At 41.6% G+C, this 23,735-nt stretch overlaps 4 protein-coding genes across 10 annotated transcripts in view; 2 read left to right on the top strand and 2 right to left on the bottom strand.

Moving 5' to 3' along the window:
- The first annotated feature begins 204 nt into the window (after positions 1-204).
- On the top strand, positions 205-5,482 carry LOC149958768 (adenosine 5'-monophosphoramidase HINT1-like). 5 transcript variants are annotated; one of them, XR_016478562.1, is made up of 7 exons: positions 231-575; positions 644-718; positions 3,490-3,615; positions 4,808-4,927; positions 4,986-5,083; positions 5,159-5,231; positions 5,305-5,368. XR_016478562.1 is itself a non-coding variant. In XM_090166160.1 (7 exons), the coding sequence occupies exons 1-7, from the start codon at positions 348-350 to the stop codon at positions 5,394-5,396; spliced, it is 819 nt and encodes a 272-aa protein (XP_090022286.1). In that variant the 5' UTR covers positions 270-347; the 3' UTR covers positions 5,397-5,482. The 5 variants fall into 5 exon arrangements, 4 of the variants coding, with proteins under 4 accessions (XP_090022288.1, XP_090022286.1, XP_090022287.1 ...); XM_090166160.1 differs by having other exon boundaries at positions 270-575; positions 4,979-5,083; positions 5,305-5,482; XM_090166161.1 differs by lacking the exons at positions 231-575; positions 644-718 and adding an exon at positions 4,693-4,747 and having other exon boundaries at positions 3,494-3,615; positions 4,979-5,083; positions 5,305-5,482.
- On the bottom strand, positions 5,383-6,771 carry LOC149958767 (uncharacterized). Its single transcript, XM_090166155.1, has one exon. It carries the CDS (start codon positions 6,716-6,718, stop codon positions 5,471-5,473), a length of 1,248 nt encoding a protein of 415 aa, XP_090022281.1. The 5' UTR covers positions 6,719-6,771; the 3' UTR covers positions 5,383-5,470.
- A 351-nt stretch (positions 6,772-7,122) lies between these two features.
- Positions 7,123-9,737, top strand: CCT6 (chaperonin containing TCP1 subunit 6). The gene is made up of 8 exons (XM_090166148.1): positions 7,123-7,309; positions 7,559-7,622; positions 7,684-7,992; positions 8,064-8,278; positions 8,341-8,583; positions 8,648-8,892; positions 9,059-9,368; positions 9,440-9,737. Exons 1-8 carry the CDS (start codon positions 7,173-7,175, stop codon positions 9,513-9,515), a joined length of 1,599 nt encoding a protein of 532 aa, XP_090022274.1. The 5' UTR covers positions 7,123-7,172; the 3' UTR covers positions 9,516-9,737.
- A 4,863-nt stretch (positions 9,738-14,600) lies between these two features.
- Positions 14,601-23,735, bottom strand: part of LOC149958765 (uncharacterized) — a 69,208-nt gene continuing 60,073 nt past the window's right edge. For all 3 annotated transcript variants that reach the window (XM_090166144.1, XM_090166143.1, XM_090166145.1), the window contains 2 exons: positions 18,009-23,411; positions 14,601-16,043 (listed from right to left, as the gene is read on the bottom strand). In XM_090166144.1, coding sequence (XP_090022270.1) covers positions 15,556-16,043; positions 18,009-23,411 — 5,891 coding nt within the window. In that variant the 3' untranslated portion in view covers positions 14,601-15,555. The remainder of the gene's footprint in view (positions 16,044-18,008; positions 23,412-23,735) is intronic.

The raw sequence follows: 23,735 nt of genomic DNA, 5'->3' as shown, positions 1-23,735 counted from the left end.
TTTTGAAGAAAAAAAATATTTTTGCTGAAAACGCGTCTTATTTGAACGAACCATTGAGAGATAGATGGCGCCACGGGTAGAATGATTACGTTTTCTCGTCATTTGGGACGCCGATGAGAGCAGACGACAGTATTCTTATTTTTAAAAACTTGTTTCGCGAAATACTGAAATCCGACGTTTTGATCGGACCTCTAGATTAATATTCCCAACTCTATGGGTTAAAGTTTCAGAGAAAAAAACCACGGCCAACTTAGATCTGTTCTCGCTGTACTTGAGATCTAAGTTGGCCGTGAAAAAACATAAACAATCCGTCGGCTGATTCACGTAAGGCCTAGGCTTAAGTAATAATGGGAGGTACTGGAAGAACTTGTGCTGTTAAATCGTGTAAAAGTAATCAAGGAAAAATTAGTGTTTGGAAAAAAACTATTTGTAAGCTTCATAATGAATTTCATGAAGATTGTCCATGTTTGGTGCCATATAGCATGCACAATTTTCCAAAGAAGGAACCTTTACGTTCACAATGGATTAATGCATTAGGCTTTAAGCAAGATGATAGAGTTTCACCTTTGGCAAAAGTAATTATGATCACCTTAATGCCTTTTTTAATAATTTGAAAAATAAAATAAATATTTTGTTTAAAAAGGTTTGTAGTTTACATTTTGAGAATGGAAATGCGAAAGAAAGCATACCGACGCTTGGACTTGGATTTCAGGAAAATGTAAGATTGCTTATTATAAGAGGAATATTTGGAACTTCAGGGCGGCAGGTTTTCGTCACAATGTGGCTGACGATTTTTTTGGACGTCACTATGTTACGTTAACAAACAGCAACGTGAGAGGGGAACGCGTGCAAAGGGGATTTTTTCTCTCGTAGGTGGGTCCAAAGCCGTCAGAGTGATCTTACCATACACAATACGACAGGATAAGCATTCTCAATAGAGGTATGGCTTCCTGTATGCGTACATAGTTACGCGTACGCTTGGGGTAGCAAGTGGTGGTTGCGAGTCTTTCTTACGCCAACGATGTCTTATGCCTAAGATAATCAATTCTACGTTATTTGTAGCAGTCTCAATTTATTGTGAAATCCACAATTAAAGGGTAACTTGCTAGGTCAAATTTTGTGGAGGGGCCTTTCATACTTGGGACGACTAATGAAGATGCTAAAAGATCGAGTAGCTCGAAACGTCTTCCGGTATTTGAGTCATTGTACCCGGTGGTGTAGGTCCTGTAGGAGAATCAATTCGTTGATCGTATGTATACATTGGTTCACAGTGATGAAGAGAGGCAACATCTGCCAAAGAGCGGACTCAAATTATGGAAAAGATTGTATAAGAAAATCCCCGCCATCAATGGCACCAAGATGTTGCAAAGCACAACAGCTTAAAGTTATATGCCAATTAGGAAACCCATGGTATTGAGCCATATTATTTCAACGATAGCCCCTTTATTTCAAGCAAGAACAGGTGCCCTTCCGACATTTTTGGTGTGATCTGAAATGTCCTCTACAATATTTTTTCATATGTTAGTATACTTATATTTTTATTTTATTATTAAATTAAATCTGTTAAATGTTATCTTTCAATTACATTGTACTAGCGGGTTCATTTAATGTGAAATCCTCCCTGGTTCAAAAGGGATTGATATTTCAATAGTAAATAACTATCTATCTATCCAGTGGCGTAGCCAGGATTTTGTTTCGGGGGGGGGGGGGGCACGCCATTGAAAAAAAAGTAAAAAAATAAAAATATTTGTAGGTACTACCATACGTTTCGGGGGGGCATGTGCCCCCTGCCCCCCCTGGCTACGCCACTGTATCTATCTAACCCCCCTCCCCCGAAGAGTTCTAAAGCTGCCAAATTTATATCTTGTTTAAAAAAAAAACCCACTCATTGTCCCCCCCTTCCCGAAGTTTGAAATAGTTGGCAAATTTAGGTCTTGCATCAAAATCAAGTGAATCATAAAGTTTTGGAGCTCAAATGCACCACCACTACACTGCCAATCCGCCCTCCCCCGATGTTTCTCCCTAACTAGAGCCGCCCTGTTCTAAAAGAACGCGTAATGTACCCTAACCAAATAAACCTATTCATTCATATTCAATAGGGTTTTCCATTTGATTGATCGAGATTCGCTCCGAATGTGTCTCTGACGTCATAAACTGGCATACATGTTTCCCGAAAAATCAATAAAAACCAAAGACTACAGTCTCTACACTGTTACATCTAGGTGCAACAAACACAACACCCTACACAAGGAGAACGCAACCCGTCAAAAGTCGTGGATTTTCTTGTGTACGTTTTTCATTGGCTAGACGCTTTAGCACCTGCTGCCGTCGGAAGGGTAAAATTCCGAAATTGTTTTCCCTCCCCCGCCCGTAAAACGTTTATCGTAAAGGCTCGTGACGCTCGTCCAATGAAATTCGTACACAACCCTTCGTTAGCGTGTTTAAAGGCTAGCTGCGTTCTCCTTGTGTTTGTTGCTCCTAGGTTACATGTCCCTTCCTAGAGTATACCACCTCCTAGCAGTGGCGTAGCTGAGAACTCAAGGACCTCCCCGCCAAAATCTCTATGGGGCCCCCCTTTTCATTTTTTTATGTTGAGTGGGGCCCCCTGAAGCTCGGGGCGGGCCCTACGGACCATCAGCTACGCCTTGCTGGGGATTTTATGAAAACACCTTTTCAGTTCACTAACCGCTAAGCGATTAATCAGGGGTGATATCAAGGCCATCCCAACGAAGGGATACTTGGAGATAGGGGCACCCGTGGCGGAAGTATGACAACCACCCGTTGGGGATTGGTGGTCGTCCACATTATGTACCTCCCAGATGCTTGAGATTACAGGACTACGCGAATAGTCCCGGCACAGCTGAAAGTTTCAGCCGAGAACCATTGAAATTCAAAGGTCGTCTGCTATTTCTTTACATTTTTAGTTGGTGGATATCAAGGCAAATTGCGCTATATTTCCTAAGCTCGAAGCCTATGGTATTTTCTTACAAATCATGGTAACGTCTGCTAATAAAATTTACGACACTTTTTCGAACGTGCAATAACACTACCTCAGAAATTCGGCTTCGCGAAAGTTAGGCGTAACACCTTCTTCAAGGAAATCTCCAAGAAGTAATATTTCCGAGAGCCAGGACCCGCAAGTTATTGTTTATATAGTGCTTGTTGAAATAATGGAAACTTTTCAACAGTAAACAGAACGTCGTGTTTTTGCTAAGTCTTAATATGTCAAAAAAGCTACTTGGCATACCCTATAGGTGAAATATTACTTCTTGGTGATTATCTGGAAGATGTTTTATCTAAGCAAGCATTCTGATTTAAGCACCTATGGAAATTTATTGAAGTGCCTAGGCTACGTTCAGTGAAGCTTAACGGTCTTATACCGTTTTACGTTTGCGTTGATTCCGTTGAGACTTTTTATCCTGGCCTGTTGAACGCTTTTTTACGATTGTTGTAATTTATATAAAATATCGTCTGTTGTGTCGTCCGCAGCTAGCCTTCCCACGTGCTGTGACGTCACGATTCCGGTTAGCAACGAAGAAACCGGCTGGAAGAGCAGGTTCAAATGTTGCAGCAATGGTTCAGCAACGCTACGTCACACCGGAAATGGAAAAAAACGTACAGTAGAAAACTGGTTTCCGAAATCCTGCAACGTTTAATTTGTTGCAACAAGAATATATTGAAGTTACTAAGCATATTGGACTACAGGATTCTGATTCCCATCCTCGCAGCCTTTGTAGCTTAAATTCGTCTGCTTTCCCATTCAAGTTTGCTATATGGTATGACCTTGAATGCGCCTTAAATGCAGACGAACTTTCTCCACAAAAGCTGTGAGGATGGTACCAGGGGATAATGCTTTGCTGAAATATTCTTACTAACTTCAATACATTCTTGGTCGCAAGCATAGAGATAGAAAAGAAATAGAGGCACTATTGTATCTGGCGAAGTTGACCGCGAGTGCCGACCCCCTTTTCGCCAATGTAGGAAGTCATGAGATGGGCAGATTACGTGGTGCCATCGACGCGCGGTGAAATGAAATACATTATGCCTTTTTGAAAATCAACTGTCATTTGATGTAAACAAAAGGTTTGAAGGTTTTTGTTGAAGCTGTCATTAAGACACCCTTTTGAAACAGGGCGGCTCTACATAAGTGAGCACAGCTAACATATCATACTTTAACAAAGGAAGGATAGATGGCGTTGCAAATTCTGCCCATCTCCGGATTCTCCGCTTTCATACATGCACGGTGGGGGCATAAATTTTCCCGGTCCAAAACAGGGGTGCCTTAACGCGGGAATCTTCCCTCTATTTATTTTCTATCTCTATGGTTGCAAGCTACTGAACGTAGCCTAGGACTAGGACGTTTCAGTTGACAAAGAGCCACGTAGCGGCTAATTCAGGAAATTCATTAGCTACTGGAATTTCGCGTCTGCATAACAGACGAATATACAAAAACTGAACTTACTTCAGTGTGCTTCTCGCGATGGCCGCTAGGTAGTTCTAGGATGACAGTTACTGTAGCTAGGATGAGTATGTTAATATCTGACAAATTTTCCGTTTAGAAAATCCCATTTACCTCCATTTTTATCCTGGATTTTAAGAGCTAGAGCCTAGAGACAACTTATATTAACTTTTCTGTTACATCTTTCCACTTGTACTTTCTTCAATAAAGAACATAATGCTTTCTTTAATTAGGTCGAACTTATCTAGTAAATTAGCATTACATTCAAGAACCATTTCTTCAACATTCGTTAAGTCAGCCGAGGTTTAACTTATTTAATCAAAGCTTACCAATATTCCAAAATTACAGACCAAGTTTAAAAATAATGAAGTAAATAAAGCTCAATCAGCCAAAATTGGAGGGGAAACCATTTTCTCAAAAATCATCAGTAAAGAAATACCAGCTGACATAATACATGAAGATGACAAAGTAATTAAATTAATAATTAAGGCCTCACTCTATAATTAATAACATTTGAAGTGCGTAGCTTTTCGAGATGTTAATCCTCAAGCTCCAGTACATTTCCTGGTTATTCCAAGAAAGAAGATTCCCATGATACAAGAAGCCCAAACTCAGGATCTAAATGTAAATTTTAAGTGTTATGATACTGAAAATTAGTTCAATTAGAATTATCTTTAAATTATGGTATCATTAAATTAGCTACTAGGACATCTACTACTGGTTGCCAAAGACTTAGCTGCGAAGGAAAAACTGCAAAAAGGATACCGAGTTGGTAATTAAACTAATGAAATAAAAATCCGGCATGAATTTATAACTTTCTTTTATTATGAAATTAAATGTTTCAGTAATTAACAATGGAGAAGATGGAGCGCAATCCGTTTATCACTTACATATTCATGTTTTGGGTGGAAGGCAAATGAATTGGCCTCCGGGATAAAGAATTAATGCAACATTAAAATAACTTACCTCAAGTGTATTAATTATGTCACATTTTAATAAATTAAATAAAGGTTATTTCTGTGATCTTTGAGCTTTAAATTTGGAAACTGGGCGTTTACTATCTTTATATTTATTTGGTTTAACTGGTTCTATCGTGGAACGTTCTAAAATAGCGGAGAAAGCTGTTATAGGCCTATTTGGAGCTTGGGGAATTTCTGTAACATCTGGATTTGGAACACATTCGTTAATTATACTTTTCATATCTGAAACATCACTATCAATCACGTTTTGATTTGTAGTTTTTGTAACAGCTTCTAATTTACGTTGCTTGAAAACTGAAACAGGTTTCTTTGTGTCTTCACAAATCTCTGCTGAAACATTCAATTCTGATGTTTTTTCAACAATCACTCCTGAAAATGCAGTTTGCGTCTTAGGCTTTGCGACTTTATATTCTCTTTCGGCCTTAACTAGTTCTTCATCAGCAAATCGTACGTGATTTCTCTTTCCATCATCATCTTTAAAAGAGTCTCTTCGTTTCAAAATTGATTTAGTTTCAGTTGTAGGTATGCCAAAATGTTTGTAGATATCCAAAGGACTTTGAATTATAGGAACATCCGAGTTAGGTGCTGAGCAGGTAAACTGGGTTTCACTTTTATTTGTAACTGTATGTTTGAAGTTGATTAAGTTGGCGTTGGATGTGACATTTGATTCTGTTTCTTCTTCCTCTGTTGAGTCAGATATAGAATCTTCACATTCTGTATCTTCTTCAATTTGTAACATTTCTAATTTTTTCATTAATTCTTCATGGACATCGTCATCTTCTTCGGTTTTCTTGCCCTTTTTATATTTACGAATATTCTCCCTATGCTCTTTCCTCCATTTAACATCTTGCTCTTCAACGTACTCTTCCCTTAATTCAACCAAATCTCCTTCTCCTTTCACTTCCTTAGAATACTGGATCCATTTTATGATATGTTCTTCTTCTATATTCAAATTTTTTAACATATTCTGGCAAGTTAACATTCTGCGTTTCACAATATCAATGGCTTGCTTCGCAGATCTCTCAACAAACCAATTGTCCCCCAAAAGAACAGTTATTTCATTGGTGTGAACTATCTTCCCTGGCATAAACGCTAATGATCCCATAGGAACCATAATTTCATGTGAAACTTTATCGGTGATGGTTGCTAACCTGTCTATCAGTGCTTGATAATCCGCTGTCATTTTCTCCCAATGATGCTTTTGCTGTAAACACTGCTGCAACTGTCTATCATATTGCTCTTCTAACCTTACAAGATTTCCGAGATCATAGCTTGCCATTATTCAATAATTGTAAGCTTAAATTAAAATGAAAACTTGAAAAATATAAACAAATTACTGAGTCCACATAATTCGAAATACATGTAGCTAAACCTCGACATGCATGAGCTGGAGACTTCAAAAACTAGCAGACGGTTTGCGTATCTCAATAGAATATACCCCAGACATAAGAGGAATAAACTGAGAAAAGCTGCGTATATTTTCCTAATAATAAGAAAATAATCTTAATAAAAGCAAAATGTATTTAATTAATATATAAATGGAATGTGAAAGTTTAAAAAATACTTTGTTTAAAATGGTAATGAGTCCGGGCATAATTACGTTAAGCTAAATTTCATTAGAATTAGCAGGTGGAAGATTCCGACTATCAGTAGTAGTTTCCTGCGTTCTGTAACTCGCAAGTGCGAAGCGTAGGTTTTCTCGCAGCCATTTAGGAAACTTCAAAAGCCCGAAAATGTCTGCGATCACTTCTTTAAATCCGAAAGCTGAAATTGCTCGTCACGCGGAAGCGTTAGCAATAAATATAAGTGCGGCTAGAGGTCTTCAAGATGTAATGAAAACTAATTTAGGCCCAAAAGGAACCATGAAAATGTAAGAAAAACAGTTGATTATAACTCTAAAAGACAATGAGTCACCATGTGGCTTACGCCTAGTTTTGGGCCTTGCGTTAGTCATTCAGGTCACTTGACATTGCTGTCAATCTGGGGACCTTTCATTACCCCTATAGGCATGTAATAGGAGTAGTAGCTCTTTACCTTGTGTCAGGTTACTTTTCCCATTACGCACAAAGCTTTTTACCTTATATGGAAATTTCTATTGCAAATAATAATATTATTATAGGCTGGTTTCTGGGGCAGGTGATATTAAAATTACGAAAGATGGAAATGTATTGTTACACGAAATGGTGAATATAATTAATAAATTTACAGAAAATTTCATTTTAAAACAATACTATGAAACTTTAGCAAATTCAACACCCTACCGCATCGTTAATCGCAAGAGCTTCGACAGCTCAAAATGATATTGCTGGTGATGGTACTACCTCAACCGTACTTTTAATTGGAGAGCTGTTAAAACAGGCTGATCACCACATTACAGAGGGTCTCCACCCTCGCATTGTGACAGAAGGTTTTGATCTTGCCAAGAAAAAGGCATTAGAAGTCTTGGAAGAAATTAAAATATCAAAAGAAATGGACCGGGATTTGTTGATTGACGTTGCTAGAACTTCCTTAAAAACCAAAGTTCATCCAGCAATGGCTGAAATACTTACTGAAGTAGGTTTTTCTTACCTCATGGACAACTCTAAAAAAACTATTCTCCAATTACTTAAATTTTTAAATTTTAGATTTGCGTTGATGCTGTACTTGGTATCAAACAACCAAATTTCCCGTTAGATCTGCACATGGTAGAAATTATGACTATGCAACATAAAACCGAGAAAGAAACATGTCTTGTTAAAGGTATAGTTATGGATCATGGTGCCAGACATCCTGATATGAAAAAAATTGTTAAAAACGCTTATATTCTAACATGTAACGTATCGATGGAATACGAAAAGAGGTAATTAGTAGCGATTCTCATCTTTCTTCAAGAATAATTTAATTAAACGGTTTATCTTTTAGTGAAGTTAACTCTGGATTCTTCTACAAATCTGCGGAGGAACGAGAGAAATTAGTTCAAGCTGAAAGGCAGTTTATCGAAAATAGGGTTAAGAAAGTTATCGAATTGAAGAACCAAGTTTGCGATACTCCCGATAAAGGATTCGTGCTAATAAACCAAAAAGGAATTGATCCCATGTCGCTTGATTTATTAGCAAAAGCTGGTATTGTAGCATTGCGACGCGCTAAACGAAGGAATATGGAAAGGTAAAAATAGCCTTCAGTCATTTTTACGAGATGAATTATTAAAAAATAAAATTATTTTTAATAGGCTGGCGTTGGCTTGTGGTGGTACTGCCATGAATACAGTTGACGATTTGACTCCAGATTCTCTTGGTTTCGCTGGAACTGTTTATGAACACGTATTGGGAGAAGAGAAATACACATTCGTTGAAGATTTGAAAGATCCTCGTTCAGTCACAATTCTAATTAAGGGTCCGAATAATCATACCATAGCCCAGATCAAAGACGCAGTACATGATGGATTAAGAGCAGTTAAAAACGCAATTGAAGATGGTAATTTTATTGTTTTACTTTAAATTATAAAATGAATTACAATAAACTATAACCTTACAAGTGGGTAGCAGAGCGTGGTTCTTTTCCCCAAGGCTTAATGTTTCTGCTACAAAGCTCGCGTATTGTAATGAATTACAATAAACTAATTATAATTACTATTTTTAAGGTTCCTTGATACCTGGAGCTGGTGCGTTTGAAGTTGTGGCTCACGCAGCGTTAATGAAATACAAGAACGAAGTCAAAGGAAGAGCTCAACTCGGAGTTCAAGCCTTTGCCGATGCTTTGTTGATTATCCCAAAAGTTCTTTCCGCAAATTCAGGCTACGACCCACAAGAAACTATGGTAACTTTACTTCAAGAATACGCCACTGCCGGACAACCTGTTGGTTTAGACTTGGCAACTGGCGGAGTGCTAATTCCCGCCGAAGTTGGAATCTATGATAACTACAGAGTGAAACGACAGCTTCTAAATTCATGGTAATTTCTTCGTTGACTATTTTTTTGAAAACCATAATAAGTTAATAACGTTTGTGTTGTTTTTTTTTCAGCTCCGTCATTGCTAGCAATTTATTATTAGTCGATGAAATTATGAGAGCTGGTTTATCATCTATGAAAGGGAAATAGTGATTAGTTTTCTCATTATCCTGAATTTGCGTTAATTTAATTAAGTACCAAGGATGAATTTTTTTTGTTGTATTTAAAAAAATAAAACTAACCAATTTAACACAGTAGTTTGTCCGCAAGTGACACATCATTCATTCCACTCTGAGATTGCTAATATCTTTGGTTATTCTTTGTTATAATAAATGTGCCTTGGTCAAAAATTTAATAAAAGCTTTTGAAGAATTTAGTCAAATTTTAAAAATCAGAAGTATATAAGATATGAAATTTACTTTGGAAGGTTCCGTGGCTTTTTCAAATACACTTATGGGGTTATATCTGTGTAAAACTATAAACCTATTCAATAGTAGCCACGTGAAAAGTTCATTAACTGCAGGATTTTGCGAGAGGCTAACCACTAACTGTACTAAAGTGAATATGTAATCAATTAATGACTTTGCACTACCAAAGGCTGTAATCTGTGTACAGAATTGAAGGAAGTGGTTAGCCCCTCGGATTTTTGTCTGCTTGGCAGTCGAAAATCCAGCAATTTATTTGACTGTGTTGGCCGCTACATGGCTCTATGAAAACTGAAAAGGCTCATTGTAGAGAGAAAATAATCTTAAGACACAAGATATATAGAAGTGGCACTATTGCTATGTTACTTATGCTATGACCAAAATGTTGTAGTAGTTTGATGTCATAAATTTGTAACACATTTCATAACTATTTGTCAGGGTTTCGAATCAAAATGCTTATAAGGCTACTCCTACCTGCTTAAACTATTAAATTATAATTTGGCAGAGTGTTTAATTTTATCCCTCCTGAAGTTTCTGTTATTCTAATAACTATTTCCCAGAACTTCTAATCAATGTCGTTCCTTTTTAATGACATTTATCTGGATCATCTCTAGCATTCAAACGGAGTCCCGTTATTTTAAACGAATTAGGGGGGATTTGGCACCCCTATTTCGAAATTTCAGAGAAAATTTAAAGGGCCCCACAGGCGTTTGAAATTCGTGAGTTTCCCGCGCGAATCGCGGACGTAGGTAAAGCTACAACACGTCGTCTGCTACCTGATTTTCTGGGTGAATTTTTCAAACACCGGTGGGGCCCTTTAAGCACTCGTCTATTTAACGCGGCAGCCTATGAACCATCTTCCTTTTCCATAATATTCATCCAAGGAGGATAGCCTTTGGAATGTGTAAAGTGATTTTTGAAACGCGAACCCGCTGCCCCCTGGTTACCATGTTGAACAATTTTTTTTTGGGGGAGGGGGAGGTTATGCAATCAGAATTTCATGATGGCTGACGAAAGTCAAACAAGTAAGAGTATTTCCTCAAATTGGCAAAACTAAAAGCCATGTTTATACAAGTATAACTTCACTATTATAACGATCGAGGTATCGAAAACCATTTTAGGCTGTTGCAGGCTTCATCCTTCGAACCCAGTTTTCATTATATACTAATATTTTTACATGCTTTGCATTATCATAGCCGGCTGTATTAGAGAAGGCCAGGAAATCCAGGCGATTTTTCTTTAACAAACTTCCCGCGCTCCTGGCGGCTTTATCCACTAGATGGCATCTTTTGGCCCAGTAATATTGTGAGGTCAGAGGCTAGCCGTCTGCTACCGTTAATGTATTTCCATACCATTTGAATTTCGCGCCTGTGAAAACTAGGCATATAAGCGCCATCTAGCAGCAGGAGCTGCATAAAAAAATTCTTTAGGCCACCCCTCCGAAAAAACGATTTCCTGGCCTTCTCTAATACAGCCGGCTATGGCATTATATACTTTTCCAGTATTTCATTTTAACGTTAATATTATTTCATCTAAACTTTTAAACTATTTTTTATTTACAAACTACTGAATAATAAATAAATTTTATACCTATATTATATTTGTCAGGTTCATTACCTAGTTTAATACCTACTGTATCTAGTGAGGCACGAAAATACTCTAATTTTGCCACTGAATCTAGTCCAAGTAGTCAAAGAGCCCCATTTTTAATGGGTAATAAAATAGTTGAGCATGAGTATTTATAAATTTATAATTCGATAAACGTGTTCTTAAATTGGAGTTCTTGTTTAGAGTTTCAAACTTTCGATTTATTTTAAATTCACCGCTTCACCGCCTACTTCTCTTAAGCCTTTTGTCACAGACGATTTAGCAGACGACCAACTAATGGTTTTCAGCAGGCTAACCAGGGGCCGCTAGTGTCAGCAGGTCTACCAGTCACTTAACAAAAAACATACGGAGTCGGCTATCCTCCTTGATTCATCTGTCTCCCCTCTATGAGGCTCTATCTGCTAAAAAATCCCGCCAACTTAAACTAATAGGCGCTTAAATAAAACATCCTTCAAGAAAATCGCCAAAAGTAATATTTCTGAGAGCCAGGACCGGCAAGTACTGTTTATATAGGCTTGTTGAAAAAATCGAATGCTTTTGCTAAGTCTTATTATGTCAAAAAAGATACCTGGTTAAAAGGGAACACTTGTTGTATACCGTATAAAGTGCTATCAAATCGAAACTTTGTAATTGGCTTATTGATAAAAAAAAACGGTAACTGTCATGGCGCCACTATCGTATCTGACGAAAGCACTATATAAGTGTCCATTATTTTAACAAGCACTTATATAAACAGTATCTTGCAGGTCCTGGCTTTCAGAAATATTACTTCTTGGCAATTTCCCTCAAGATATTTTATTGAAGCGTCTACAGGCGCTTCCATAATATCCCCATCAAAGTCAAATATAGAGTTCGTGCTTCCACGACTGCACTTACCATAGAGATAGAAACATCCTGTTTTTCGTTATACTGCCAAATCTATTATCAAAGCTCTGGCAACAATGTTCGGAAGGTGGGAAGATAGTTGGGAATGATTTTATAGAAATAAGTATTAGGGATTTAGGGGGGATTGTGCGCCCGTTTTGTTCCAGCCCTTCGATGTACGCACACTGCGTGAGTCCGGTTACTCACTCTAATAAAGCCGCGTTCACACTAGACACTTTGGAACCGTTTTAAAACGGTTTCGAAAGATCAAACTGTAAAATTTTGCTGTTGAATGTATTTAACGTATGGCCATTAATACAGTTGACACCGAAAATGTTCAATTTTATCTTTCGAAACCATTTAAAAACGGTTCCAAAGCTTAACTCAGTCTGCGTAACAGCGTAAGTGAGTTAGAGAAATTTCCCGGAAAAATAGATAATTTAAATAGATTTTTATCGATTATGGTTTTGGGTACCTATAGATCCCCTGCGAACATATAACACAGGGCCGTTGCCATAAATAATAATAATATTAATAATAATAATAATACTTATAATTAAATATGAATGACTGTACCATTTTCCGGGCCCGGGCGCTGTGGTATAGGGTGTCGTCGCTACCTTATTTCCAAAACCAGGTATCTGAAAACATTTAGATTGAGTAAATAATAAACGCGTTTGCGTTTCGCTACCTTATTTCTAAAACCAGGTATCTCAAAAAATTTGGTTCGAGTCCAAAATAATGTCAATTAACGCGTTCGCGTTTCGCTACCTTATTTCGAAAACCATTCAGTTTGGGTAATGATCATTTAAATTTAAAAACGGTTCTACCACGATACCCATTGAGGCCCGTAGCTTTGGGCCCTTGATTTCCACTGAGACCACAAATATAAACGATTCGTCCATTAATGGGTGATAAAATTTTCTCTCGATAGCGAGGCCTCTTGCTAAACTCATTGCTACTTCTGGGGGGAAATACAAACCGCAAAAGCAGCTTTTCTCGCGGAGATTTCTTATTATATCGGATGATAAACAAGGCTTAGGCTGATCTAAATACCAAACCGATGTTACAATTTAACTTTTAAAAATAAATTTAGGATTTAAAGGGAATATAACCTGCAAAACAATCTTTATGGAAGACCCCTTCAATTTTTCAAATTTCCCTGTACAGTGGCGCCAAACATTTTTAAAGCCAAAGGCCAGAGTGGCCAGAGCTGCAAGCGTTGGTGTTCCACACCAAATACCTGAGGTTATATTCCCTTTAATAGGACCGCTGGTCAAATAAAATATTCATAAATTATGGTGAAAATATACGTTTCTTCTTTCAATAGCAGTCTTGGGATTTGTAAATTTTTTAAATGGAAAATGCACTTATTTTATTGGTTCAACTAGGTGGCGTAACGGCGCTTGCTTCTCCGAGGTAGCGCCTATGATCTAGCGTCTGCTACAGTCAAATTAAAAAGTCTTAAGAACGTTTTTCTTAAAGGGGAACGAACGGCCAAGCTTTTCCAAATATGACCTTATTTCCGTATTAAAAGATTAAAAAGACGTTCAATATACTAATACGTACCTTTTTTTGTCTTGAAAAAATAGCTTTTGGCCCAAAAAGTTGAAACGAAAAATAACGCCAGGTGTTTGGGTTTGAATTTTCGCCGCCATCTTAGGGGCTGCCGCCAGCGCCCCTAACCCCGTATGAGCGATTTGCGAACTAACCTAACTTTAAAAATCACGCAATTTAGGCTTGGGTCTCTTATAACTGGAAAGCGCCGCGCGTGCAAAAACAATTTTTTTGCGTCTTCAGCAGCGCCCGCTTTTACGTTGTTTTTCTGTCTCACTAACTTCTCACCAGGTGTCGCGGTGGACGCGCACTTTTCGATTTCCCGAAATTTATTTATTTTATTAAAAATTAACCACATTTTAGTTTTTAATGGGCTATAGGGCTATTTAACTGGTTAAAGCTCGACCGTTCCCCTTTAAGTAAACTTATATAAGTAAACGATGTCAAAGTTATATTAAAATGCAAGTATCATTATTAATAAAGTCAAATTTACGAATAACGATGAGGGAAAACTAATAGCGTCTGCTTTAACCGCTTCCTATCGAAGTTTCAAAGACGAACGAAAGGGGGTGTAACGATAGTTTTCGGTTGCGAATTTAAAGTTTGTTAACGTTACTTTCCCCTGATCAATGGCAACATTGCTCACACAAACTCTGAAAAAATGGCGTATCCATCCTTTTGACTATTTGCAGTAAATTTGCAATCGAACACGTGAATAGGTTTAAAACTGATGCCGAAAACAATTAGAAATAACAGATACAATTATAAACTTTAACCACTTTTTATTCTAAAGCAACTTTGTTTTTAAATCCTTAAGCCTAAATATCTCTTAGGTCTTAGGTTTCCAGTAAACCAAAGTGATTAGGACAAACTTTGCTTTACCTTAATTCCATTAATTGTTTTTTCTTACTAATTACATTATTTTCTTGGAAAGAAAATAGAACAGAAAATGAAACAAATAGTACACTACTGCCTGCGTCGATACAAACAGCCATACCGTGAATGTATGATTTTTTAAGATGATTTTTCTCGAAAAACATGAAATATTTTCATACGAAGTCCATTTTTTAAAAATTATATACATTGTTTTTTTCTATCTCGACAAACTTTTCTTTTATCTCGGTAAAAAAATTCCTGCCTTGAGCTGTAATGGGCTGTCCAAAATGTTTTTTTTTAATGTTTATATCAATTTACGCCCACTTATTTTGTGTTAACGAATTTCTTAAGCCTTTTCCCGTTAGGCCTAAGTTCGAAATAGTTTCACAGGAAAGGGGATATATTGGTAGAAAAACTTAATTCGGAAACTGATCCAGGCAAGCTAATACATTATTTATACAAAGCACCATTCGTTCACATTGTCCGCGCACCCACAAAACGCGCCATTTTCATTAAAACGAAATAAACGCCATCTACCATCATCTTCGCCAACACGAAAAAAGAATAAAACGTAGCAAGCCAAGGCACGTTTCATTTCTTTTTTGTTTTAAAATCGAGATATATTTTTTAATTTCAATCCTCGTGTTTTACAGTTTTGAGCTCTTGTAGTTGGCAGTGCTGTAAAATAATTGTTCTTAATATCCCCTAAAGAGCGCGTAAAATACAAGGTTAAATCATAATATTAAACCCACGAACAATAATTGTAATACCAACATCGAATTATTTATAAAAATTTACACAAGATGGCGCTTGGAATGCGTTAAGAAGGTAAACGTTGCTTTTTTAAACACAAACACTTTTTAATCTTCGTCAGATAACGGTTCGTAATGCGCGGATAACAAGGGTGCCGGGTGAGCTTCACGCGGACCCGAAGTCGGAGAGTTACTAGAAGAATTACTAGCTTGAGGTGGATTTTGTTGCGCCTGCGACGTAGCAGACGGCGTAGCGGAAGAGTTTTGCGACGTTCCCGCGGCCGATTGTCCTTGCAATGACGAGTTAGTTTGTTTGGGGGCGTGCGAGGACAAGGAACGCATGGTGAGGGCCGAGAACGGGTAGGCGTAAGTGTTGCCGACGCCCGAGAAAGAAGGGAATGGTCCCGGCGTCATCTGTTGGCTGGACGTGACCATTTGAGATACTGAAACGGGTGCTGAGGAATACTGCGGACTGCTACTGCTGACGTTGGAACTTGAGATGCTGGTTCGACCGTAGCCAGGGTAACCCGAACCACTGACGCTGGAGGAGGTTGTCGGTTGGTTGGCGCCGCTCGAAGAGGCGATGACGTTCCCACCTAATGCGTCATCGAGAAAATTATCATTATTACGCAGTATATTACAGGGTTCGTACAAAACTGCCGGAATTAATTTCCTTGAGCAATTTGCCAAATTTTTCCCGACCATTTTTTGTAGAATAAATTAATGGTTTGAGGTAAACTCTAGCAAAATATTTAAGATGTATTTTTAATATATCTTTAAAAAAATTATTTGACTGATTTTTTGGGGTCTTTTTCGATTTCCCTGACTTTTTGGAACAATTTTCGAATTCCTGACTTTTTACAAATTCTTATAATTCCCTGACTTTTCGGGGTATTTTTCGAATTCCCTGACTTTTTGGAACAATTTTCAAATTCGCTGATTTTTTTTGAACAATTTTCAAATTCCCTGACTTTATGGAACAATTTTCAAATTCCCTGACTTTTCGGAACAATTTTCGAATTCCCTGACTTTTCGGAACAATTTTCAAATTCCCTGACTTTTCGGAACAATTTTCAAATTCCCTGACTTTTTGGAACGATTTTCAAATTCCCTGACTTTTCGGAACAATTTTCAAATTCCCTGACTTTTCGGAACAATTTTCAAATTCCCTGACTTTTCGGAACAATTTTCAAATTCCCTGACTTTTCGGAACAATTTTCAAATTCCCTGACTTTTTGGAACCATCTTCAAATTCGCTGATTATTTTTGTATTTTACGAATTAATTGTATTTTTGGAACCATTTTCAAATTCCCTGACTTTTCCAGGTAGTGTACGAACCCTGGTATATAATTTTGAACTTTTACGACTGATGTTTGAAGATAAAAAATGACCACGAACTCCTATCAAAATAACTAACCATATACAGGATTTTATTAATCAACGGTTCTTTTGTTGTTTGCATTTAACCTTTTCAATTTACATAAAGCCACGGAATGGCCAAGGTGAAAGGCTCATTTACTGCTGGATTTTCGACTGCTGAGCAGACGCTTTGTTTTAAAATAGCATATCGTCTGCAGCAGTTCACTGAGAAGGATAATTACGTAAAGCTACAATTTAATTAACAATACACCCCAAAACCCGCTTTTCAAAGTTGAATGCTCCTAGTTATATATCTTTAACAATTGAATTTAAACTAGTCCCTTTATTAAATCTAAATTAACCTTTATTAAAAAAAACCGCGAAGGTGAACGATAAAAAAAATCAGCACCCTTTAAGGCTAATTATAATTTCTAGTAGTTTACGCAAACGTCTGCAACGTTCTAGAGCTTGGTAGACGTTCGCGTAAACGCCTAGAAATGGGTTTGCTGAAAATCTCTAATATTTACCATCAACGCCAAATATTTCCTATTATAGCCTAATACATTTTTGTAAAAAATTCCGTTAGGCCTAATGCTTAGTTTCCACTAGCAGGGTTGCCAACAAATTTTCAGATTCAAATTCCCTGACCATTTTAATAGATTTTCCCTGACTTTTTAAGGCAAACCTTTTTATTTTATATTTTACTTTTATCAGAAGTTAATAAATTTAAATGGACTAATACTTAAGTAAAAAGGTTATTGCAATGTTTAAAAAATTAGCTAAACTTTCAAGGAACTAAATGATAGATAGATAGATTTAGAGCAAAATTACCATTAAAAAGTGTCAAACAAAATCGAATTCCCTGACTTTTCCCTGACGTTTTACAAATTTTTAAAATTACCTGTCTTTTCATGCACATTTTTAAAATTCCCTGACCTTTAACAAATTCTGGAAATTCCCTGACTTTTTAGGCCGATTTTTAAACTCCCCGACTTTTCCCTGACGTGTGGCAACCCTGACTAGGGTGCGTAACTTTGGAACGTACACACGTTTTGACGCGCTTAAAAAAAATGCATTAAGACCCGCGCTAGCATAGAAACCAACCATGAACCATAATATTTTTTTTGCGTCGAAGACATTTCGCTGCAGTAAAAATCGGTCTCCAAAAACTAAATTAGTAGCATAAAATGGTAAACTTTACCTAAACTCTGACTATCGGAGGTGGAAATTTCTTGAGGTGGCGAGACAGGTTCGATGCGGGAGGAAGAAGGCGTCACGTTAATATTGGACGACTCGTCGATGACCATTTCACCGGAAGCCGGACTGTCGATGGAAACGTCGTGGACAGACTGTCGATCGTCACTGACGGAACTGATCTTCCACTGATTTTGAGTCAGACTGGAACTCTCTACGTCAGCTTCGCTTTCCCGTCTATTGGCCTGAGAATGGTAGCCCTCGGTGGGACTGGCGGAGGTCAACGGCCTTTTCTGTCCGTGGGAGCTGACTTGCGAGTTCATTCTACTGCCCGACACGAAACATTCCCCGTGGCTTCTGTTCACTTGGGAATGGTTGTCGGAACTTTCCACGTACAAGTTACGGCGATCCGTGGAACTTTCGGGCAAGTACTGTCCGTCGGTACGTCTCTTTTTCGAATGATCGGCGTCGTTCATATGTTCCGTACTGCTCGGCGACGCCGTCGTGGCGTTCGATGCCTCCCAGTCGGCGGAAGCCGCGATTAAATCGTGACTTCGCTTGTACGCTCTGATACTATCCATGGCGTTGCCCCGACTCGGAGTCCGTTCGATGTTAGGAGGTAGCGAATGCGAGAAGCTAGCGTTGGCGCCACCACCGGGTCCGGGACTGTAGCGATGGGCCATCTGAACGACCGAACTTTCCTTAGGCGTTCCGCGACTGCTACCCGTACTTTGTGGCCTTTCGTAGACGACTTCGCCCTCTTGCGTGTGTTGTTGAGATTGCGAGACGTAACGCTGTTGTTGTTGTCTTTGCAACGCCTCGCGGTCCTCCATGGAATTAGGTTGACAAGGACTGGGTTGGCTTCTGGGATCCGAGTCCGTGTTTTCGGCCGTTCTCATCACCTCGACGATCCTGTTCTTAACGTAGTCCAACGGCGACAAGCCCATTTGCTGTTGAGACGCCCGACCCGATTGGTTTTCTTGGGCCTCCTGGTACATTCTTCTCGAGGTTAAAAGTCCCGCTATACTGGGATTGGTCATCCAGGGAGAGTTATTGGTGGAGGAAGGCATGGAAGTGGGTGGAGTGATAGAATGTACCGGCATTCTGTCCACGGGTCCGTTACTGTCCGCAATGTTCTGCACAGGAGGCGAGATTGGTTCGATGGCGTACGGAGCCAGCGTCGGCGTGTGAGGACTCGAATGGGTCGACCTCATCCCGGGCGAGCCGGCTTGGGCGATCCGGATGATTTGTCGTTCGTCGTGGGTGACGGCGGGCGACCCGGATGGCGCTGGCATTTGTTGACCGTCTTCCGTCGGGGATCGCTCCTTTTCTTGCTGCAACGCCCGGCGAAGTTTCCAACTGTGGTGCGGTTGAGGTTCCGGTTCCGAATGGTTGATTTCCGGCGGTAGCGATCCGACGGAAGCGGCGATGCCTTCCAGAGGACGACCGCGTTGTTGAGGATGGTGAGGCGGCGGCGGTGGCGGGTGATGAGTATTCTGGTGATGTTCGCGTTGCGCCATTTCTCGCTGAAGCTGTTCGCGGTGCAATTGTTCTCGCTGATGATGCAAGCGTTCTTGTTCGCGATGATGGGCCCGTTCCTGACTTTCCCTGTGTTGCTGTTGTTGCTGCTGCATGTGTTGTTCGCGCAACTGATGTTCCCGATGAGCCATCTCGCGATGCATTTGTTCTCGCTGGTGATATTCGCGTTCGCGTTCTCGCTGAATCTGATCGCGTTGGTGCTGAATCTCGCGTTCTCGCTGACTTTCCCGTTCTCGGTGTTGCAGTTCGCGTTGCTGTTGTTCCCTGTGTTGAATTTCTCGCTCGCGATGTTGTATTTCCCGTTCTCGCTGAATCTCGCGCATTTCTCGCTGCTGTATTTCCCGGTGATGTTCTCTCTCCCGTTCCCTGGCCTGCGCTTCTCGTTCCATGTGCATCTGCTGCTGCAAACCCGGCGGCATGTACGATTGGGGTTTCGTCAGGGGCAAAGGTCCGCCTGAATTTTCCATATTAATCCTACTCTGTTCGTAGAGACTCTGAACGTGGATATCGTTAGGGCCGTTGTAATTCTTGGAGATAATGGCCGCTATGTGCTCGCCTAAGGTGATGGAGTTCTTCTCGGGGTGTTGCTGCTGGAACTTCATGTGCTCCTGTTGTCCGGATGAACCGGGCGGAGGTGTGCGTCCTGGGTTGTCGATTCGGTTGTAGTTAGGTCTTTCCCGATCGTTAGGACTGTCGTCGATGGTGACGATTTCTTCTCTACTGTTACTTTTAGGTTTACCGTCTCTGTGGGAATCGTTAGTCTTGTAGCGGAAGATATTATCAACAGCCGGGTTTTTGCCGATGGCGGGTGGAGCTTCCGTTTGTTGATTGATTTGATGCGTAATGATGGCGTCTATCAAATTAGCGGCCGTGAAGCCGCGCGGTGAGGGGTTCAACTTAGGACTGTCCTTCTGAAACGAATGAGAGAAGATCTTGGACGCTTCGTCAATCTCCGTTCTATGCGCCCCGCCTGGTTGTCCCGAATCCGGCCCGTCGTTCGACGGTTTCAACCTGGGTTCGTCTCGGCCCGATTTGGGTGGGTAATTCTGTTCCCTGGGTGGCGGGGCCTGTCTGCCGCGCGAAGGGTGTTGGTCCTGGCCCATTTCCCGTTCGAACTGTTCCTTCGAAAACGGTTCCCTCACTCCGACGAATCTTAAACTGGGCGAATGTTCCGGTACGAATCTCAATCTGTCCGCGTCCGGGTTTAGTTTCGTGTCGATGGTCGTGACGCGTTCCCCTCGGTCGCCTTCCAAAGATCTCCTGTGTTGGTCGCTGAGATACCTCTGTTCTTCGACTAAAGCCGGTGGTACGATCATCATTTGGGGCGGGTGTTCTCCGTCGATCGGGATGTTGTCCACGCTGGATCTGCCTCGTTCCATCTCCCTGTAGCGGTCTTGGGCGTGAAGGCCCGTTTCGGAATGCGACCTCGGTCTTTGGTGCATCTCCAGGAGAGACTTTTCCAGTCCCTCCGCCGCGGACCCGTCTCTGGACCGGACCACGTCGTTTCTGGGAGGTGGCGGCGGTGGTCTCTTATCGTCCTTGGGGACTACCAAACTGGGTTGAGCGGCAGCGGCGTTCACCAGGGCGTTAAAAGCGTCGTGTCCCGTTGGCAAAGAAGGATGGGTGAACCTCGGCGACGGCGAGCTTTTGCCAATAGGCGCTGGACTGATCGATTCCACTCTTAGTTCCACAGCCCGAGGCGACACCGACTTTGGAGCTTGGATGACAGACGGTTTACCGGTTCCCCAAGTGATACTACGTTGTATCACGTTCTGTTGGATGACGTTCTGCCTCGGGGCCACTTGGTTGTGTTTCTGGGCCCAATGGGCTCCGGGAGACATTTGAGACTCGGGCGGCGTTGCTCTGGATTCGTGGGCCGAGATCAAAGCCGGCGAGGTACCGTGAGGGAACCTATTGTCGCCCATGGTAATGTACACCTGAGAATTTTGACCTTGGTAGGGCGGACCAGCGCCAGGGTAGACGTAAACGTTCTGCAAGCGCTCACCTTGCGAGCCAGGTGGTATTTGAGGCGGAGGCAGGCTCGAATGAGGGTTCGAGTCCGGTCTCGGTGAGGCGCGCGTTTCTTTATCACTAGAAGCGCTACCTCGTCTCATCTGCATTTGCTTCGAGGTGTTGAAGTCGATCATAATTTGTTTGGAACTCAGAGCGGACTCGCTGGCGTAGGGAGCTCTGGGTGGCGGCGGTGGCGGAGGACCGCTTCCGGAATAATTGGCCGGCGGTGGCTGGTAATTGGGGTAAAGCGTGGGCGACATCCGCCGGTAATATTGTTCGACCGTGGCGGCGTCGTACATGGCTGGAAGTCCCGGGCGCGGGAGTCCTTCGGGGAGGGCGCGAGCGTCCATGGCCTGATGCGCGTTCATAATCTCTTGTTTGCCGTTACTGGAGATTTGCTGCTTCTTGGAGACGTCGTGTTGGAGCGGCGTGCCCAGGATGATGGAGCCGCTCTCTTTGCCGTGGTGCGGATTGGGGGGAATGGGCCTGAGCAGTCCTTCGAAGCGAGGCGACGATGGCGGCATACCGGCTTGTTGAGCATTCATTTTGTTAACCGGGGTTCCTTCGGTGATGGAACCTGCGTGGGACGGAGCGAGTTTGCCGTCTTTGAAAACGATCTTCGGCGACATGGCGTGAGGTTTCGAAGCGGCGATCAACGGCGGCGGCGGCGGAACCGAACTCTTGTTGACGCTCATCTTGGGCATGTGGCGTCCGGGCGGGGTGACGGAAGGAGGGACGCTAATCATGTTCTGACTGACGAGGTGAGGCGGTTGCGAACGCTCCGCGTAGTTCGCTTTGTTGATTCGGGGAGGTTCGGCGCTGGGCATCTGGTAAAAGTTCTCCCTGCGCGGGTCGCCGGTGTAATGAGGGGCGATTTCGGGCATTTGTTGGGACGAGCGAGAATGTTGGTTCGAATGAGCGGGTGGAGGAAATGAGGCCGGGTACGAGTGCGGAGGGTAGCCGTGTTCCATTCGCAGCTTGTCCTTCTTCACGTTCAACGGGGACGAAGCGTAGCTGCGGTCCTTGGGTTTGTCCTTCTTGCTCAAGTCCTGCACTTCGTAGTCCGTTTCCGCCTCTTGTTCCCTGGCCAGATGAGAATAGGAAGCCATGACCGCCAAACCTTCCGGTCTGGAGATGGGCGGCGTGGCGGCCTGGGTCGGGTTGTAAAGGGCTCTCCTAGTAGGCGGAGGCAGCGGGGACACGCTGTGGGCCGACGGGATGGGAGAACTATCCGTCCTCTTATGGTCGATCCGTTGAAGTTCCTTGGGAGGGGGCCCGATCAGGTTGGGGATGACGGGAGGAGGACCCGGCGCGTTATTGCGTCCGGGTTTGACCGGCATTTGCAAGCTAACTTCGATCGCGTGGTAGATCAGATCGCGCACGTACGTGGGTTCTTCCTTGGGTGGTTTGTTATTGGGGACCTGATTGGGATGATGCGGCATTTCGGGTCTAATAGCACCAGACATCGCGTCTTGGATCATCATTTTTTTCACCGGCATCATGGCCATTTCTGTCCGCGCCCCCATCGGGAAGGGTTCGACCATCCGGGTGGCCGTCAGGATCTCCTGTTTGGTGTGCGGGTTGGAGGCCGGCCCGGGACTCAGCGTGATTATCCGACTGGGGGTGACGCGACCGTCCATTTCACCGGGGCCTTGGCCCTCGTCCGCACTCACGGTGGCGCTGCTGTCGTGGTCACCGCCTCCCATCGCGCCGCCGACCCCGCTCAAATGGTGAGGCGTCACTCCGAAGTTCTTGGGTTCTTGGTGCGTATAAGGAATCCCGCCAGTCTTCTCGTTCTTCTCAACCTGGTCTCGACGGATCAGCTCCAGCGTCTCGTTTATTGGCTTGCTTTCAGAGTCTGGAAGTTCATTGCATTCTTATTAGTTTACGAAGAATCAATTAGTTTTTTCAAGAAACAGTGGAAAATACAGGTATCCCACCAAAATCTTTAAAAACCATGCGAAAATAGGAACTTCTGACAATAAAAATAGGGTAAAATAAGTACTTTTTGCAATTACGATAGGGTAAAATAGGTACTTTTGGCAATAAAAATAGGGAAAAATAGGTATTTTTGCAATAAAAACAAGGTAAAATGGACCAAATTTTTCAAAATTGTAACAAAATAGGGACGAATGAACTAAATGAGATCTTTATTTAAACTAAATTCGAAAACTGACTTGGT

Source organism: Leiobunum rupestre, chromosome 2, assembly GCF_980474605.1.
Source record: "Leiobunum rupestre chromosome 2, qqLeiRupe1.1.hap1, whole genome shotgun sequence".
NCBI lineage: Eukaryota > Metazoa > Arthropoda > Arachnida > Opiliones > Sclerosomatidae > Leiobunum > Leiobunum rupestre.
Note: the sequence above shows the minus strand (reverse complement) of the source record. Positions and strands in the feature narration are given on the sequence as shown.